The sequence below is a fragment of the Phodopus roborovskii genome, unplaced genomic scaffold (assembly GCF_943737965.1).
Source record: "Phodopus roborovskii unplaced genomic scaffold, PHOROB, whole genome shotgun sequence".
In the NCBI taxonomy this organism is placed as follows: Eukaryota; Metazoa; Chordata; class Mammalia; order Rodentia; family Cricetidae; genus Phodopus; species Phodopus roborovskii.
Window position 1 is genome coordinate 22,164,200 of NW_026126549.1, and position 21,080 is coordinate 22,185,279.

Genomic DNA, 21,080 nt, shown 5'->3' on the forward strand with positions numbered 1-21,080 from the left:
TTTGCCTAGTATACAATGTGAGAGAGATCCTCACATTGGGTTCAGTCCCCAGTAGCCTCCTCCCATTAGTAAAAATCTAAATCCATTTTCAAAATCTGTTACGATTTATATCCTACTTAGAAGAGGTTCTATAGATGATGACTAAATTATCATGTGCCTTGCATTGTGTGCTGGATGCCTTCCTCTATTGCCTGAAACCCTGGTCCCTGGATGGGCTCATACATCTTGAACAATGTAGGGTCTGTATGATGCCAGAGAGTGTTTTTTCCATATTACAATATTTTCTCTTGATTGCATCCACCTGCTCCCCACTCTAGAGGCAGAGGCACCAGAAAAGAAGACTGTCTGGGGCTTATTTCAGTCTCAAGGCCATAGAACAGATACCTCTTTTGGACCTATTTGAAGAGAAGCTGGACCGTGGGGAGATCTGGGAGCTGTTGCAGGAACGTTTTCTCCGGATGGCACCTGGCTGTTCTGGGAAGGTCACATGCACAGACTCCACAGAGGCAGCCAGGTTGATGGACTTCAGTGAGTCTGAGGAACCTCTTCTGTCATGATCAAGGGAGAGCTCATCATCAGACTCCTCCTTGTCTGTGCCACTGTCAACAACGTCATCTTCATCCCATAAGCCATGACACTGAGAAGCAGAGAAGGTGACAGCTGAGGCTGGTATCTCAGGTGGCCCAACTGGCTAACTTTCTGACAGTATTGATTCCAACATTAAATCACTGAAATTGGAAATCCAGGGAGGCATGTCTAAGAAAGCTTCCACAGAACTGTGTGTGAGTATTAGGAGAGTGGGTTGTTGGTAAAAAAACAGTTTGTATAATTAACTAAGACAAGGTAGGTAAAGTCGGGAAGATAGAGTATGGATGAAGTGATAGCTTCTTGATTTGTCAGAACCTTCCAGGACATATTTGAGTGCTTGCTAGAAATAGCCTTACTACCCACTTACTAACCACAGGTGAACCCAACCTTAGCTTCCCACATCACAGGTGTCTGCACTTTGTAGGATGATTCTGTCACTCTTGGAGCCTACATGGTGAGGTGAGTCCTGGTTTTTCTCAAGACTCAGAACAAAACTACATATATTCTACTTGAAATTTGTTGACAAGGTGTAAGGAAGGTAAAGATTCTGGTATCTACTGCACATCCTGGTTTATGCTGTAAGAAAATGTGCTAAAGAGCTGTTAAAGAGGAAAAAAAATGTACAGACCAGAAGTCTGAGAACCCCTTGATCTTTCTGGAGAGAGATCCTGTTTGGACCACACATGACCTGTGTGTAACATGGTTCCACTTGTGTGTGAAGTACCTCAGTGAGCTCCTCCCCTGAGCCCAGGATACTCTATTTTTATATGTATTCCTCAAGGTTTGGCCTGTTCCTCCCTGTGAGTCATCATTAAGAGAACAAGGAAGCTGAGCATAGTGGTACATGCCTGTCACCCTATAAGTCAGGAGGCTGAGGCAGGAGGATTATAACTTTGATAATAGACTGGACTACATAGTGAGTTCTGGACTAGCTCTGAACTTTATTCTAAAAAGGACCTGATAAGGTCTGATAAAGGTGTGGTTTGATTAAATGAATTACACATTTAAAGTATTCTGGAAAAGGAAGCAAGATAGAAACAGAAAAAAAGCAAGACTGACAAGCACATTGGCTCTGAAATGTAAGCTTCATAGTGATTTTTACATAGTTATAGTGGATTGGCTTGTTTCTGTTAATAGGTTTTTGTGATTTACAACTTGTAGTACATGAGAAGAAAAATGTCCACATGCCTGTTACAAAGAAGGCAGCAGATAGGAACAAATAGAGAGACCTTGGAACACACAGCTCTACATGAGACATCTCCATCACATCCCTCCTCTCAGAACTCAAGGAAAGCTGCTTAAGGGGAGGCAGAAGGAGTGGGAGGATAGAGGGGATGGAGAACACCAGGAGGCAAAGACCCCCTAAGACAACTGAGCAAAGTGCTCTGAGCTCACAGAGACAGAAGCAGCAGTCACCGGCTCTACATAGGTCTGCACCTCTGCATACATATTACAGCTTTCTTTCAATTTAGCATTTTTACAGGACTTCTGCATGTGTGAGTGAGTGGGTCTCTGATTCCTGCGCCTTCCCTTGAGGCTCTTTTATTTTTCTATTGACTTGTTCAACTTAAATTTGATGGTTTTCATTTTATCCTTTTTTGTTTGTTTGTTTGTTTTTTGAGACAGGGTTTCTCTATGGAGTTTTGCAGACCAGGCTGGCCTTGAACTCGACAGGGAACCACCTGCTTTACCACCCAGCTTCATTTTATCTTTTTTATTTGTTATGTTATGTTGTTATCTTTTAGACGTCTGTTCTTTTTCTAATGAGAGACAGAAAGGGAGTGGATGCAGATGGGAGAGTAAGTGGGGGAAAGAATGGGATGGGGTAGAGGGTGGGGAAACTGCTTTCTGATTATATGAGAAAAGAATATGTTTAATAAAAGGGAATATATGTATATACATATATTATATACACATACACACTGGTGGTGGTAGTGGTGTGTGTGTGTACATATAGTGGGGGGCTGTCGGGGATGTATATATAATAAAAGAAAAGGGTAAGAGTGACTGTGTCTGGGATGAATTGCCGTGCAGAGGTCTTCCTCAGGCCACGGGGCCAACAGCTTCTTCAATAGCGATATTCTATAGGCAGGCACAGTAGTCTGTGGCTTGTCCCAAGATGCCTCTTACTCCCAGCTGTAGCTTCATGATAAGAGACTGCCTGGTAAAAGCAGTATCCCTAGAAGATGGGCAGGGGTGATGGGGAAGAGAGACAAGGTGTTGTCTCTGTTCTCTATTGCTCTGACTTGAACTAGAGCCGAAATGGCACCGCATCTCCTTCAAGCAGTGCTCTGCAAAAGCTGGTCCTCGCTCAACCCTGCCATTGGGCCCACAGCCAATAGCTCTAGATCTTCAGCAAAGTTGCAGACAGAACTCATCCACATGAGGGCAATGAAGTGTTAGCACCAGGTACCTTCAGAATGGAGCGGTGGAAGAACAGAGCGAGCAGCTGAATGAGGTCGTAAAGGACATATCCCTCTTTCTTCTCCACTCCTATGATGTTCGGGGGAAAGTAGGGCTTGTCCTTGTTCAGTTCCAACTCCTTGTTCCAAGGAAAGAAGCCAAACTGGAAGAAATATTTTACTACAATTGCCACCTACAAATGGATGATAGAAATAAAAAAGTCATTTCTTCTAGGAATAGCAGCACATAGTAATGTAAGAGTTAAGAAAACATGCCTGATACACAGTTTCAGAGGTAGAAAGACTCACAGTTATATAAAATGATGTATACTTACTATATAGGACTATCTTAAAGCTATCGGGTTTAAAGTGTTGGTGGTACGTTTCTCACTTCCAGGAGGAGAGCAACACAGTGTTATTAAAAGTATCAACTACAGCAATGCAAAGTCATTGCAAAGTCATCACATCACTCCTGTTGACATTTGAATGATTGGTCATTTTCTGCTTCCGAAGAGGAAGTTTTTATGTTGACTTAATTATACATTCAGTTATTAAAACAAGGAAGTTAGGGCAAACTTGAACATGAATATATTTATATATTATATAAAGCTTTAATTTGTAAATTTTTCTGAAACACCATGCACTTGTGGGGAGTTGGTGAGGTTCTATCAGTTTGTTCTGGTGTTGAGAGGAATGAAGCCTGGTCTGCTATTATGCAGTTAGACATCATTTCTTTTCTTTTTTTTTTTTTTTTTAAAGACAGAATTTTAGCCCATAAACTCCAAAGAAACCCTGAATTTCTTTTCCAGGTACCCCTGCTTCTCAGAGTGCTGTGATTACAGGTGTGGGCTACCACACCTGGTTTATATGATGCTGAGGACAGAACTAGAGCTTGCATGTGCTACACAAGCACCCCTCAGCTTCACACCAGGAAGGTCTGATGCATAGAGCATTCTCTTTCCTCCACTGTGTCTCCTTCCACACTAATCTTTAAAACATCAAGGAACAGAAAGATTTCTCCCGGCTTGTTTCATCATGTGCAGCATGACTCTTGGGTTTCTGCACACAGTTCAAATTATATAGGGAAGGAATGTCAACTGGATCTCTCATTTACTTTATTCTGAGACAGGCCATGCAGCAGACTGCCCTACCTCAGTATAGACGATGGCCATCATCCAGAAGCGCCGGCTGGGCCTGGGCACAGATAGCATGGCCCAGAGGAAGATCAGAATGGGCAGCAGGAGGGTGATGATAGAGGCAGAGATCATGTGGTTGAGGATGATCACGAAATAGCACACCATTTCTGAGCGTGCTACCAGAGTGTTGTACATGGCATAGAACAGCAGCAAGAACCGGGGCTGGTCCACATAGAATTTCTCAGATTCTTCAAGCTCATCATCATGGAACATCCTGTTGACATAAGCACAATTGGACACTTGTGTCCACTTTTTCCAAATCAATGACTTGCCTTTATGATGACCTCCTGCATTGGGTATCTACACATGCTTCATACAGGTTGATTATTTTTTGTTTAAAATACTTGGGAAGTGTCTGAGATGTTGAAGGCCTTCATATCTTGGACTATTAAATTACATACTGGAAATTGTTAGATAGTGAAATCGAGTTTCAACATACAGTTAATTAGTGCCTGGACATACATATTCATACAGCCTGTGAAGATCATTTTACAGAATATTTTCCAATGGTTTTATGTATGCACAAAGTTTAATGGCACAAATTCATGTATCTCCTGTGCTATGTGGATGCTTTTTGAGCTCTTATGGATTTCAGAGCATCTTGGGTTTTCAAATTAGGAATGTTCAACCTGTCTTAGACCTTATTACAGACAGGGGTATGAACACAAATGTGACTGGATAGCTTTTGCTGAGTCAGTCACTCAGTCACAGTGGTGTCCCAGGATTATACGTTTGCCTTCTATGTCTAGGGCTTTGTGCATGTGTGACTCAAGTACACATTTGTGATAGTTCCCAGCTAACACTGGGGCCCTGCTTCCTTCTCTTACTTGTTCATCAGCAGCTCACTGGCTGTCAGTTCATGAGTCAGGGGTGGTAAGATACTTGACTCCAGCTTGTCCGTACGACTGTCATCAGGGCTGACCACCATGTGGTTCTTGGCCCCGGAATCATCTTGGGAGGCAAAGGACAGATGCTCAAAGCTGACAGCCTTGCTGTAGGAGGGCGGGGCCTCCACATCACCATCATCTGTGGAGAACTGAGGCAACTCCTCATCTGGAGTGAGGCTGACCTCCTCTACCCCTGCTTCATACTCTGCCGCATACTCCTTGTCTTCTGCATCATGGAGCTCAGACTCCAGACCCTCTACCACCTCCTCCTCAGCTTCAGCCTCCACCTCCTCAATGGTTTCTGTCGTCCCTTGGCGTGAATACAGCATGGTGCACTGTGTGGGCTCACTGTTAGGAGAGAAGATGGGCAGAGTACTTGTCTTAGCATTTATACCAGCTTGAAACCTGTCCCAATTGTTAGGACCTCAGAACGCCCAAGTAAAAACCTCAAGCATGTGAGAAAAAGGAAATGCCCCCCTTTTGTGTAGCCCATCTGTTTTATTCCTTCCAGAAATTCACTCCCGGTCTGCAGAAACTGCAAGCAGTAGCCCTTCCAGATGCAAAAGTGGACAGTGAGCATGGCAACCTTCCAAACTAGAGCAAGTGACACGCCTTGCAAGGAGCAACCCAGTTTATGCATAGAAGTGTTTAAAATAGGATCGATATTCACAGCCATGAGCTCCAGGTTCATTTCCAAATCAGCACACATTTAGCATAGCATACCTACCTCCATCATTCCTTACAGAAGAGAGCATACGGAAAGGAGAAAGCCATGCTTGATTGTTCCGTAGGTTTTTGACCGAGATGTGTTCTACTCTCGGTCCTATACAAGGGACCTGCCCAGGTCCATTGAGGATGACAGAATCCATCAGATACTGGCTGAATTCAAAAAGCACATGCCTTAAAAATCCCTCTTCTTGTTGTTGAACTCTTCATTCTTTTCTCATCCTTTGCCTCATTCTTATTGGGGTAAGCACCTTTCCCACTGAATCCTTACCTTCTCCCTGGTTCTCAGACACTTCTCATGAGTTCTTGGTCTTGCACATGAGGCCACCTATTACTGTCTGGTCCTAGGGTGGTCACCTTCTCAGCTGCCTGCTCTTTCATATTTTCACAATCCAACAACTCTCTTTCTCTTCCCCCCTCTTTCTTTTTTCCTTCATTCCTTTCATTCATTATTTCATTCTTTATTTTATATGATACATTCTTCCTGTAGTTTCCTCTACATACATTTCCCTACTTTTATTGTTGGTGCCTACTCTGGTTGCCCTGTGCCTTTTCTCCAGAGCTTTTCATCTTGTTTCTAGCTTTTTCCTACCTTTTCCTGTCAAGCCCATGCAAGAAAGGTTAGAACAGAAAACAAAGCAGCCATATCGAATTCATTGCATGCTGAAACCCATAGCATGCCTTTTCTTAACTGTTTGCCCTCTGAAGAGGAGATGAATATTTGGGATCTGGTGAATGACAGTGTGTCAGATTCTGAAATACATACTGCTGCCTGACTAGCATTTGTGAGGAAGTAGGCTCCACAAACACAGAGCTTCTCAAATGCAGGATACCAGTATAGACATGTCAACAAATGATGAATGAATGGTTGACACACCTTCTGTGGTATCTTGTAACTGAAGAGTGCTGGATGACCATGCAGGCACTAAACATGCTCAGGGATTTGGTCTTAAGTTTGTAAATGGCCCCCTGTCCCTCAACAGAAGGCTCTAAGAATGATAGCCCTCACCAAAGTTGCTAAGACTTATCTCAGTAACACACAGCCTGCTAGGAAGCCATTCGATTGACCAACACCCCAGAGAATGTTCACGTCATGGGAGTCAGATAAACATTAGGTCTAACTTCCAATGTGACTATAAATGACAAGCATAGTCTCCAAGGTCACCTGAGGGCTTTGAAGAAGAGTGGGTCTTCAGGACTCTTCAGAGTGGAAGGATATAACAAGCTTGTGCCTGAAAGAGGATGTCTCAGAAGGCAAAGCATACTATTGCTCCTGCAGGGTTCCAGTTCAGTGGACAGTACCATAGTGTTAATATTCAACTGCCAGCAAAAAGAAAGACACCACCTCTGTCGTGTGAGACCTGCAGCGGTCAGGATGGAGTTGCCTTTGACTTGGGTTATTTTCATGCCAGGACGAACACAGTATACTTAGAGTCCCTGGTAACAAAGCTACGATTTGTTGGAGCTGGGGGAAGGGTTTTGCAGTTGTATGCAGACAATTTCATTTCTAACTGAATGTTGCTTTCTGACAGGGTTTAACTGGAAAACTTAAGCCCAGAACAATTCTTTCCAGACAAGGTAGATGGCAGTCTATAAAGCTGATGCAGGGTTCTACATAACGCTCTTTTCAAATCCAATGGTAAAGTATATTCAATTTTCCGTTATATCTACATGCCAAATACAGACAGATTTATTTTACATTAACTGAAAATGGCTATATTTGACAGATTTTTTCCTAATATATATTGATACATATGTTACATCAAATATATATCTTTGAAAATGGAAAGTGAAAAATATTTGAAAAATGGAGAACAACATTTCCAATCAGGGTTTTGAAGCAATCCCTAACAGATGAAACAAAGGTACAGTTTAGTTCATGGGGCGTTGTTGCCTTGGAAACAATTTTGTCAAACAAAGTGCTATGGTTGTGCATTCTGTTAGTCATGCAAATTCTTAAAATCAAAGCAAAAAAAAAAAAAAAAAAAAAAAAAAAAAAAAGGAAAATTGACATCCATCTCATGAACTTATATTTGCAGTGACATCCACAGGGAAGGGGTGTAAGGTATGGAACAAAGCATGCACAAGTTAAGCACCTTGATACTACACTGCCACTGTCAGCTGATGAGGAAGACATGTCCATGCTGAACATTTTACGGAGCCTAGGCCGAGCACGCTCGCTTGTTTTAGGAACGGGGTCTTGTCCATCTAAATCATCAAGGGTGGACTGCCTTGAGATCAGCAGGGTTGCTTCAGTGTAGCAGCTAGCAGCGCAAACAGTTACAGAAACACAGAGTTAAAACCCAGTGGTGCACCAAGTCACACAGGGACAACTGACCAACACACCGCCATGCGGCAACCACACACAACAGCACCACCGACAGATGACCGTGGCAGCGGGGGCTCCAGGACAGGGAAGGACCTGTTTGGCAGGATAAATAAACAGAAGAAACTGGAGTTGAAAAAGAAAACTGACTGGCTAGGGATAAGCTAACAAATGGCACTGTCTGGGGGAGACACAAAGCAGAATAAGGACAAGACCTAGGAGTCATCTTACACAGTTCATATCTTGTAGCTTTGCAGCGCAATTGATTCTTTTGTGACTGAAGAAAGTATGGTTTCTTTGGAATTGCAAGCCCAAATCCATGGAGATCATTTCTCTAGTCAACTGCACATGCAGAAATAACTGCATGTACAATTCGTAGAAAAAAAAATTAGTTTTGTAACACAATCTTCAAAATGAGAGCTGGAAGCTCAGGAATACCACCACAGATGGACTCTTCCACTTTGTTTTCTAAGTCATATGGACTGAGACAAACCAGGCTCCTTGCATGAAGAAGGGACATAGATCTGCTGTGTAACTAGACATCAACCAACATAAAAAAAAAATACTCAAACCAACAAATTCTAGCAATGCCTGACATATTCTATCTGTTAATGTTTAGCTTTTACTAATTTTTATTCCAGATAATGCTTCAAGTTTGGGCGGGTGTTCAAGGGAGAGAACCCATTCACTAAACCCCTCCATTCCTGGCACCCAAAGGAACTGCCATAGTGGAGAAGTAGGGAGATGCTTCCATGGAAGGGACACAACTTCTCGGGTGGTAGATTTCAAATGACAGTCACTCCTTTATATCTGGGTATGGTCTTCAGAAAGCTGTTAACACCGTTTGCAGTAACAAAAGCAATGATAAGTCACACACTGGATTTTACCAGAAACTATTGGAAATCTGCTCCCTATCTGACCCTGGATTTAAAGGATTTTCATCAAAGGAAATGTATATTCATCTGGTAAGCTGCCATTCTGATTCCATGTACTGTTGTCTTATGTGAAAACTTTGTGGCACAGATGTTGGGACAGAGGCTGTAAAGGGAACAGGCCACACTGTGGCCATTCTTACTGGAAGAGTGTGGCCATGTGGTCACCAGACCTATCTGCCCAGATATTCAGGTCTCTGAGGAATCTTCTCTGTGACATGCTACCTCTCCCTAGTGCATGGGTTCCCAGAGATTGTAATGGAGATGGATTTCTCTCTGAAAACAATGAGTGTTGCTCATCCACTATGAAGGACAAATTTGTTGATTCATGAACTTGGCATCTCCTTTTATATCATGTTAAAAATGAAAATCAAAATACATTACAGATGATAATGACTCTGGCTTCTCATGCATTACTGATTGACAGTTTTATAATTTTGCAAATATTTTAATTTTGTTCTCTAAGAACGTGATCTATAAGTATGATATCTCATGACTCCCAATTTTTGTTCTGGTGGTGGTTTTCTACTAAGATCATATTTAAAGGAAGTTGCTTGATTTTATTTGAACTGGATTTTTCTTTGTAACCTATTAAGTTTTGATTTATAATTGTTTAATTTCTTAGTTGAACATATTATAGATCACTATAAAATTAAAATAGGAATCATGTCTGTCAGTATTTTTTTTTATATTTTATATTTTATTAATCTTTTTTTATTCCTTTTTTCAAAGTTTGGTTCTAAACCAGCTATCCTAAAACAGGCTCATGTATGATATCATGTAAGTCTATAAAAAAACCCTTAAGTTTTATGGGAAATTTATTCATATATATCCTCTTTGGGAGATGACAGATGACCTCTTCAAAATTCAAAAAACGTGAACATTGTTATCCACTTTCCTTTTTAGCTGTCAAATGTTGGGATCCAGGTAACAAAACTCGTCTTTTTAGATAATAAGCAGAAAAGGAGGTAAGAAGGAGACACCGAAGAAACACTACAAGTCACATTAAGGGACAGTATATCTTGAAGAAGAAAAAATGAAAAGGAATAATAAGTTATATATTGCACAAGTATATAATTATATTCTTCACTGTGTGGGTGGGAATAATTGCAGTTGACTATGAGCATGACTTTTGCACAAGTAAACCAGATTGGTCTGAAACTTTTTAGGCATCGAAAGCAATAAAAATGTAGTTTGCATTAGATGGACACATGTAGAGCAGTGTGACCTGAAGCTGTGGAGCATTTTCAAGTGTTAGGAAAAATGAATGAGAGGAGGATGGACTGGTGAAGCATATACGCCATCTGGAAATGTCTCTAGAGAATTGCAGGGTTCTTCTCACTTCAGTGTTCATCTCATCCTGTCATCCCCATGAATTTTTTTAATGGCTGTTAGTTATCATTTGGTACTATGATAAGCAGTGTATTTGTACACAAAGATTTTCTTACTCACCTTCATGCACCCCTGCATAGGAAGCAGCATTAGTCAACACTGAGAGGGTTCAGGGCATCTACACATGCCTACCTCTTCCACCTTGGCCCTGGCAAGGCCACACACATCTGCATACTCGTGCACATCTGCCCTGCAGGCTTCACTAGCATCATCATCGCTGTTACTATGATGGCAGTAGGTACTAAACTCAGTGTCTCACTCAACACTGATCTGCATTGTATCACTAAACCATGTTCTCAGCCCATCTTCCCTGATGGAGGGAGGAGTTACTGTGAGCTAGACTCACATAGGTAAGCACTTGATTCAGGATACAGAATTTAATTAGTGGAGAATGATTGCATTTAAATGCTTTGGTCTACAGATGTTAGGGAGACTTTCTGGAACAAGATCAGAAAAGAGGATTTACAGCTTCTACCCAGGGCAGACATTATGGTTCACAAAATGTCTAAATGAACTACAAAATAAACAGCGAGTTTGTGCTTCAGCAAAACTTGTGAGAGAACAGGAGTAAAGCTTCCCTCCCACAAAGACTTCAGGATGGTCTCACAAGACACATAGAGTGCTAGGAATGAATTGAAAGCTGTCATTGACATTGCCTCTTTATAGCTGTTGCTATTACTAGTAGTTTCAGAAATTAATGTCTGAGAAAAGTGCAAAAGTATGGGCAGAAAGAGAATGGAAAACAAAGTTTACTTCTATGGCACTTTGTCTCCTAATAATTATTTTATTCTGGAATTAAAAGGCATCATCTCAAATAGGAAATAAATGGTTGACCTTGAAACCCTAAGAGGAGCTGGTCCAAATATTTCCTCTTTTCATTTGTGAATTTACAGCTTTAAAGTAACTGGACTATTCCCAAGTTAAGGAAAATATAATCTTATTATTTCTGAAAAGACCTTAAAAGATTATCTATTTGGGAAGAGATGAAAGACTATGTCCATGAATAGTTTTATCTACACAAAACCAATATAGGCAAATACACACAGACACACACACACACGCACATTTAAATTAAGCAATCTATTTTAAAACTTGAGTCTTTACATATTTACATATGTAAATATGATATATTCTTTTGTGTGTGTGTATGTGTGTGTGTTTAAATAAAACAAATTATTTTTCATACCATTAGATTTGGGTCTGTGTCAAAGGCAAATACAGTGAATGGCTTGCTGTATTTGAGTATCTGTAATTGGTTAACTCAAATATGACAGTTCAGGGACAGATAAGAAACTATACTCCAAAGTAAGAAATTATTTATACACTTCTCTTCAATGAGTACAGTTCTGATTTTCAGAATTTTTGTTTGTTTATTTTCATCTCTGGTGGCAATGATTAAATTCTGGGCCTTCCATGTGCTTTGTAAATAAATGGCCAACTAAGCTACATCCTCAGTCCCTTTGATTTTTAATTTCTATTTTTGAGTTTGGTATGGATACCCTTCCTACCTTTTATACAGGGTGAAATATAGTCAGCATTTGTGAAGGAAAAATATGGTTGGCAGCCACTGTGCCTAGTGGGTGTGTGAATTATGAATCTGGGGCCATCTGAAGGTCTACTGTGATCCTCAGTAGGCAGAGGAGGAAATGGCCTTGTGTCACAGAGCCTTCTCAGATGAAATCATGCAGGGGATGACTCTTATTTCTATTTGCTTGTTCTAGAATTGAGTTCATGGTCTGGCCTAGAAAAGGGGTTGTTTTAGTTATCTTCAGGGGTATAGTTCTTGGCCTATAAGATAGTTGCATTGTGCGGTTCACCCAGTTCAGATACCCCCCTGGACACTGTCAATTTTCTTCCCAATACAGTGATTTGGGATTAGTCAGCCCTATGCAATGGGCAGTAGTGATCTCGAACGCCAGGCTGCAAAGGCTCCTGAGGATTTCCCTGGTAGATAGTACACTTGCCTGGAAGGAAGGGAAAGACATCAAGAGACACACAATGGTGGTACACAACTTGGGTTCTGAATAGACCAGGGTAATTTTAGATCTGGTTCTGCTTTTACAGACTTAGGCCACACCTTTTAGTCACATTGTAGTTTATCTTTGTCTTGGCAAAATATGAATAATAATGGCACATGTCATTTTATACTATTTTAAAGAATGAATCAAAGCTGGCTTCAGCATGTACTCTGATTAGCATCGAGTCACCTGTTGTCTTCTTGCGAACAATGCATGTGTGATAACAAATCTAGAGAAGAGATTTTATTCTAAACTTTGAAGTAACAATTCTGAAAGGACAGGATCAGTGATATCAAGAGAAGGTAGTAGATGCTAGAACAAAAGATAGCTTGGGGAGCAGCCATTTTGAAAGGCAGTAAAGTTGTAGCCCAACACAACTAGTAATGAGTAAGATCCAAACATGATGAACCATTCTGATTTGCCTGAACCCTATAAGCCTCTAAACTGTGCAAGTTATGTGGACAAGTACTTCAAGCTGTTCACTGTTGGTGTCTGCTTTTACCCAGTTCATCCTAGAGCAAGGCAATATTCCTTCAGCATCGCTGTATGGATCTGTAGGGCCTAGAACACTAACCCTGTTCTTGGTTAACTTTCACTTCATTCAATCACTTCTCACATTGGCTGACATCTACCTCATTCATAAAAACAAACCCATTGTTGAGAAAGTGAAATACCTGGAGATACTGTCATGGGAATCTAAGCTATCCATCCTGTGAGCTGCCTGGGCCCTGGAGCCAGCTCCAGGGTGCTCGTCAATCGTGTCCAGTCCCGATTCTCTGGAAAGGTTCATGATGTGGTTTTGGTAGTACATGTGGATGCTTTCCCGTGTTGGAACATTGCCCTGTGAAAAAAGGGACATCACAGTGGTTCTTAGGAAGGAACTGTCAGCAGTTCTCAACACAATGGACATCATCACAAAAGGCCTCATGAAAGCACTTGTTAGAACAATGCCAGCCGTTCTCAAAACTGACAATCTTAGCACGTGCATACACCTACAGTAAGGACTGATGAGATGCTAGTTAATTTAGGGATTAATGTCAGGTCATTTATAGTCATTAGTGTTAGTCAATATTACTAGATGTGATCTTCATTGTCAACCTGACTGAATTCAGAACCACTTAGGACAAACTTCTCAGCATGTCTCTAAGAACATTTATAGAGAGGCTTAACTGAAGAAGGCAGACCACTTGTTAATGTCAGCAACATCATTCCATGGGCTGGGATCCTGGACTGAATAAAAAGTGAAAATAGAGGAATCCAGCTATGCTACATAGGTTTGACATACGATATAGTCAGCAGAGAGGAGGGACCCTCAATTAAGAAAAGTTTGGCCTCTAAACAAGTATTGTCTTAATTATTAATTGGTAGGGAAGGGCTCAATCCATTGTGAGTAGTACTATCCTGGGGCCGTGGTCCCGGGTTCTATACAAAAGCAGGCTGAGCAAGCCAGGAGGAGCAAGCCAGTAAGCAGCATCCCTCCATGGCCTCTGCATCAGCCCCTGCTTCCAGGTTCCTGCCCTGTTTGAGTTCCTGCCCTGATTTTCCTGGATGGTGAACAGTGCTGTGAAAGTGTGAGCAAAATATACCCTTTCCTCTCCAAGATGCTTTGGTCTGGTGTTTCATCACAGCAATAGTAGCCTTCATTAAGAGACCAGCAGAGTAGCAACATCCCCCCGCCTCTGTCTCTGTCTCTCTCTGTCTCTGTCTATCTCTCTCTTCCTCTTTCTCTGTCTCTCTCCCGCTCTCTGCCTCTGTCTCTCCCTCTCTCTCTACCTCTGTCTCTCCTCTCTCCCCTCTGTCTCTGTTTCTCTCCCTCTCCCTCTCTGCCTCTGCCTCCCCCCATCTCTGTTTCCTGCCTGTGATGCAATGTGACCCCGCCTTACTCCCCCACTGCCACGGTTCCCCTGCCATCACCATTCTATCCCTTCAAGCTGTAAGGCAACCCTCCTTGCATCCTTGAATTGCTTTTGCCAGATAGTTTACAACAGCAAAAAGTAAGGTAAGTAATATGCTGGGTACGAGACTAATTTTGCTATATTCCAACAATTTCCAGAAATTAGTTCAAGCTTAGTGTAGAAAATTATCAAATCTGTTTTCAATTAATTTCACCTAGGTAATTTATTTTTACTATTAGAAGTGATTAGGTAAGAGCTGGTGAGAAAGATAGGATTTTATTTTAGAGTTTCAGGTAAGGCTGTCTTAAGTTTCAATTGCTGTGATAAACACCATCTTCTCTCTTATACAACCTAGGATCATTTACCCTGGAGTGGCATCGCCCTCACTGTGATGTGATGTGGCCCTCCCACATCAATCATGAATCAGGAAAAGGCCATTCTGATGGAAGATCTTCTCATTTGAGGTTCCTCTTCCCAAATATCTCTAGCTTATGCCAAGTTGGGGTTGGAGCAACAGCAGCAGCAACAAAACAACTAACCAGGGCACAGGTTGACAATTTGAAATCCAAATGCTCCCACATTTGAACCCCTTGAATGTGGACATGATGCCAACAGGTGTGAAATTCTATTCAATGGCTCCTGTACAGTTGCACTTAAAACATAAGCACACTTGAAACAGTCTAAGGAATTACTTTCAGGTCATGTATATGATGAAATAGAAGTAAAATTTCATGTCTATCATTTGGGTTCCCTCCCCAAGGAAGGTGAAAAGATTTCAAAATTGGGAATTTGAAACTCCTCTTGGCCCATGCATTTTGGGCTGGGATGTACAGCCCAAACGGACTTGTCAGCTCTTTGAAAGTAGCAAGTAGCAAAAGGAAGGCTGGTGACAGCATTACCTTTTTAATCTCTCGGGTCAGCATACACCTTTCAATCCTCAGAACTGTGGATATATCGATATGTTCCCTTGAGATGGAGTTGAGCCACGTGGTGAAACTGTCCACCGTGGCCAGAAATAGAACCCAGGTGAATTTCAGAATATTAAATATCCTCTTGATGATATTATCTAGGCAGAAGAAGCATGACACAGTTAAAAGGGCATGGGACACTACCAAGATATGTACTACTGTGACACTGTGAGGTATACCAACCCCAGAACTGGATCTTGCAGGATGTTCCTAAGGTGGACTGGGCTCCTTTTAGAGACAGAGGGGAACTAAGACTAAAGTACCTGTGCAGTCTACACATCAGTGACAGAGCTAAGCCAGATTCAGGTGGTATTTGTCATGTCAGCTATAACAGGTCTCCAGACAGTCTCTCAGGGTTCGTGGGGATTAACAGGACCCCAGAAAATATCAGGTACCATGGATGGTCAAGTCCTTTACATAATGTTAATTCTAACTATATCCTATGTATGGAATATGCCAGCCTTCATAGTTTGAGCCATCTCTATATAACTTTTAATACTTGCTACTAGGTGTACTTTAGGAAAGTGGTTGCTACACTGCATTATTTAGGAGAAGACAGAAAAAGGGCCTAGGTACATTCAGTACACATGAATATTTTTCTCAAAAACATTTTGGTATGTGGTTGGATGAATCTGATGCATATGGAATCTACACATCTAGAGGCCTGACTGTAAGAAGTAGTAAAATTAGAGATTGATATTCAAACATTCACCTAGGATAAACTCAAGAATAGAAATAGTCTGTGCCTATCTCATGGGGCCTTTGATGCTTTTCTACAAGTATCTTAGGATTGTTTGTAGAAACTGTTTACTGTCCATGCACTTGTACTTCAGCCAAACCATCATATCTTTTGTATAGCTCACTCCACAGACTGTGTGCTCATGTGCTACCGGCTCATCTTCCTAGGACAATCAGATGAGATTTTACATTAACAACAAAACTCCACACACGAGATCCATCATCTCCAGCAGAAGCCCTGGGATTGCTAGTGTGGGTGAGATTTGTCCTGGACTGAAGACCCTGGAGAGCTGTCACACAGCAGCTCAGCTCAGAGCCCAGTTGTGTTCAAAATGTACACACATCTCCCAGCAACTCTGTAGCGGCTACAGTTTAAGACCTTTGAATACCCAGGAAGATTGGAGGAGGTTTCACAACTGGTGACTTCACCCTTTGGAACATCACTCAACTTTAAAAAAGAAGGAAACTTTTGAAAACCACCAATGACCACAGAAGACACTGTGTTACACCAAATAAGCCAGGTGTGGAAAAACACACACCAGACGGTATCACTTATACTTGGAATCTAAGCTAGTGATACGTGGCCATGGTACATGGCCAGGGAAGGGAAAGACTGGAAGGAAGTGGGTGAAGGTAAGCTTGCAGTTACATGGGAGAGTTATGTCTAGAGATCTGCAGATGACAAGGGATGGTCATTAGTAATTCTATACTACGCTGTAATTTGCCAACAAGCAGACCTAAGGCCCTCTAACTGACAGGGAGGCTGACAGACAGGTTTATGTGCTGGCCTATAGCAGAAACTTTGCTATGCACAGTACAAAGAAACTATTTGTTATATGCGTCTTATAAATACAACGAGGAAGAATCTGAACAGGAGGTCCTTCTGTCTGTCTTAATCATCTATGTAAGCTGATGGCCTCTCAATCACTTGCTAGCTCCACAGGCCCTTTGCCTACTGTGATCAGCTGTGACTACTGAACAGCCTATCTTTGCTCCCCACTAATCTCCTCTGTGATTTAAAGGCCACAATGTGAACCGGAGTTTGGCTCTATGATGAAGGAACAGACCTGCTCTGAATTAATTGGTCTAGGAAGAATGGCAAGTTTACTTCTGGTAAGGTATTGCTCTTTTCAAAGGCTCAAACAAGGAATGGGGCCTCCAAGTAAATGGCATACCTGATGACATGATCCCACACTGTAAATGCTTATCAAAGTATGCATGTGTATCATTATTCTCAGTTAAAAAGATAAATTTTTTAAAAGGTCTATTCAAAAAAGAAGAAGAAGAAGAAGAAGAAGAAGAAGAAGAAGAAGAAGAAGAAGAAGAAGAAGAAGAAGAAGAAGAAAACGTCCAAGCAATTTTTTTTCATGCTCTTATTCTGATGGCTTCTATTCAGCACCAGCCACAGGCACATACTTCAAGGACCTTAACAACCAGATAGGGACCCAACATTTCATTTCACCCAGTGGTAGAGAGGCTGGGTCTACTCTCAGGAGTCCTTCTCCGCCTCAGCCGGAATGAAGTTCCCAGGGAATGGGATTGTATTATGCAGTCTGGGTCCAGACTCAGTGTTGCATTCAGTACTTTGCATCAGACCTTCATTACCACATGTGGGGCAGTGCCATTTTCAAATGCTCATAGCTTATCTCTGTCTCGATTCTGTTACCTGGTCCATCGGATTTCTTTTTGATTGGTCCATCCTCTCGTTCATCCCATTCCACTGGACCTGCATTATACATAATAAAAGATGTTTCATTATATAGTCTTATGCCATTTTTATGACTTAAGAATATTCACAAAAATTTGCCAGAACATACAATTGAGAATAACAAATACAGCACTGAATAAAAACAATGGTAATGAGGAGTTTGCCTCATTAAATATTAAAACTAACTCATGGTTCTTAAGCACAAAAGCACGCTTGACATAGAGAGTCAGAATACAAACCAAATCAATTATATCTACTCCAAAATAGGAGCCAATAGCTTACTGCTGCCTTATTTGTAACATAAAGAGGTTTTAATAACCAAGTAGGGCTAGCAACATTGCTCATCTATCCAGCTGTATGAAAATATCTCTCAACTGCACAGAGTAGTAAAAATTCAAGACATGAGTAAACACATTAGGGAATGCAGGACATTTGCTTAATATTGGGGGGGGCAGAGACTTTATTTAGTGAGATATTGACTTTAAAAATATCAGAAATTTAGGCATGTTTTGATATCAAACCAATTTCACATTGTCTAGAGAGTCATGTATCACAAACTCAATACAAACACTGAACAGAGAAGTGTAATTATAAATATACCACAGGAAGCAACAGAATGGCAAAGGACAATTATAGCTGTATGTGGACCTTAAAGTTGAAAGTATGAATTATATAGATAATATAAAGTTAAAAACCGCCAAGATCATTAGGCATGGATTAAACTAAATTTCAATGAAAACACAAGTTATCTGAAAAAAGTCATCAAAAAAAAAATAATAAAAAGAGCAGTGAAGGCCTTAGTATGAAGCTATAAGAAATATACCTTTCTTTATCTGACATATTGGAGTATAAATTATTAAAACTCTATGGGGAAAAGCTATTAAAATGTTTAAGGCATATTTAGTCTTTCTACTTTTGAGAATCTATTCTGTAAGAGCACATGTTACTCTTAACTTCTGCTATACTTTTAAATGCATCCATGTATAACTAACTCCATTTGAATTTTTTTGCAAGGATGCCTATTTTAGCATTGTTTGCTGTAGTAAAATGAGAAAGCAATCTTTTTGTCCATTAATGGTGAAATAATTGAATAAATTATGCATATCTGTACTATGGAACCTTTTATAGCCATTAAAAGTCCCAGGCAGTTTCATGAATAGTTAATTGGAGAAATGTTCATGATACATTACTAATGAAAGTTCAAGATGCCTTTGTGCACATGAACTCAATTCTGAAAAGTTAACAAACACCTTGACTTGCAAAAGGGGAGAAAGCCAGAAAGCCAATGCCCCATTTGAGTAGGATGATTTTTTTCTGAAGACTGATTTGTGTGTGTGTGTGTGTGCGCATGTATGTGCACGCACACACACCGGATTCTGGATCTCTCTCTGTACCACTTGGCTTGTTATATTGAGTGCAGATTTAAGTCATCTTTGCAAAACAATCAATACAATGCAGTTAAAGCCACCAAGAGATACTGGGAGAATGAAGGTAAAAATGAACACATTTTATAATTAGTTACATGAGAAATTTTGATTTTTTGACTTTCTTGATTTCATAAGGAATCCATGATTACATTATATTTGTACAGAATGAAACTAGAGCAGATAAACTCAAGGGTCCCTTTAGTCACATCATTTAACTTCCACTCTCCTAAAAAGCACCCACTGTGATTAATACACAAAAGTGTTTTTTCTTTTTAATCCTTCTCTTACATTTAAGCACTATAACCCATTCCTGTTTAAAATGTAAAGTACTAGGCTGAAGTACTTGGGTTTTCTTTGTTCAGTTAGTGGTTTTAAGTAAGTGCCTGCTGTTTTGTAAAATGCTGTTTTTCACTAAATAATATGACAGAAAACTACTGATTGTATTTGTACAGGCTAGTTTTATGCCAATTTGACACAAGCTAGAGTCATTTTGGAAAAGAGAACATTAATTGAGAAAATGGGGACAAGCCTGTGGCACATTTTCTTGAGCATTAATTGATGCAGGAGGGCCCAGCTCATTGTGGGGTGATGTCACCCCTCGGCAGGTGGTCCTGGGTATTGTAAGAAAACGGGATGATTGAGCCAGGAGGAACAAGCTAATAAGCAGTCTCCATAGCTCCTGCTTCCTTCATCAGGCTCATGCCCTTTATCTTCTCAGTGATGAATTACAAGCTGCAAGGTAAAATAAACCCTCTCCTCCACAAGCTGTTTTCGGTCATGGTCTTAATCACTGAATAGAAACTTAATTAAGAGAGCAGTCCATAATACATCGGTAACATAATCCCTTCGAAGTCTTCAACTCAATTAGATTGAAAATCCCATTCTTGGCATTTGGTGTTCCCTGCAACACTTCCTCTCTGGTGCAGAGGCCGTGGCTGCTCCCTGCCCAGAACTCACCCTCCCCAGATCCTTTGCGTCTTCCTTTTTCCTCTTCTCTTGCCAACTTTTTTTTCTCTTTCCTCCTCTGTCGGAGTGCTGTTTTAGGATCAGTAATCCAGGCTTGATAGACGAACTGAAAGCAGAAAGTCCAATTATTCCCTAATTTTTAAAAGTATCTTCAAATGTAAATGGACCTAAGCCAAGCTTCTTTGATGTAAGTTTTTTTTCCTTACAAGTATCGATTTCCCTGCTTATGTTAAGTTGATTTTTGCTGGTATACATTCTTTTTTCTTGCTTGTTTGAGACATGGTCTGGCTGGCCCAGAATTGCTTCTGCCTCCCAAGTGTTGGGATTAAAGACATGCACTGGCCACAGCCATTTTACTACTCTTCATTTGCTACTGTAAGATGTCATATGTAAACAGATGTGGGGACATGCTTCACTTGGCATCGAAGATGATCACGACATAAATTTGGGTAAAAACAAACCATCATTTCCCTGAAACACCAACACCACAGAACTCTTGCTTTGCTGAAGCCGGGAGGTCTTGATAAGCAGCTTTAGAGGAGTTTCTCCCACCACAAACTTCTTAGTCAAAAGAAAAATGCCACCTTTAATATTCTTATTTGCTTGGGGGGGGAGGGGAGTAAGTTTTACATCTTTACTACTCTTCTAGTAGTGGTTACAAAAGAAGCTATGCAGATGGATGGGTATTTTTAAAGGAAAATGTCAGTGTGAAAGTGAGATATTCCAGGAAAGCAGAGAGGGAAAACTGGTGCCTTGGGTTGCTTTTTGTCAGATGCATTCAAGAGCTGAAGACAGTCACATCAACATTTTACAACCAATAACCAAGAAGGAGCCCTTTGGAACAATCCACCCTCCACATCCCCCAAAGCATGCAAAAACAAACATTAAAACAAAACACAAGACATGATACA

At 40.8% G+C, this 21,080-nt stretch overlaps 1 protein-coding gene across 1 annotated transcript in view; it reads right to left on the bottom strand.

Moving 5' to 3' along the window:
• Piezo2 (piezo type mechanosensitive ion channel component 2) overlaps positions 1 to 21,080 on the bottom strand; it is a 330,402-nt gene that overhangs the window by 19,059 nt on the left and 290,263 nt on the right. Inside the window, exons 35-43 of the mRNA XM_051201086.1 lie at positions 20,161 to 20,275; positions 17,735 to 17,794; positions 15,262 to 15,428; positions 13,142 to 13,308; positions 7,896 to 8,063; positions 5,014 to 5,421; positions 4,142 to 4,400; positions 3,002 to 3,184; positions 385 to 637 (exon numbers count right to left, since the gene is read on the bottom strand). Coding sequence (XP_051057043.1) covers positions 385 to 637; positions 3,002 to 3,184; positions 4,142 to 4,400; positions 5,014 to 5,421; positions 7,896 to 8,063; positions 13,142 to 13,308; positions 15,262 to 15,428; positions 17,735 to 17,794; positions 20,161 to 20,275 — 1,780 coding nt within the window. The remainder of the gene's footprint in view (positions 1 to 384; positions 638 to 3,001; positions 3,185 to 4,141; positions 4,401 to 5,013; positions 5,422 to 7,895; positions 8,064 to 13,141; positions 13,309 to 15,261; positions 15,429 to 17,734; positions 17,795 to 20,160; positions 20,276 to 21,080) is intronic.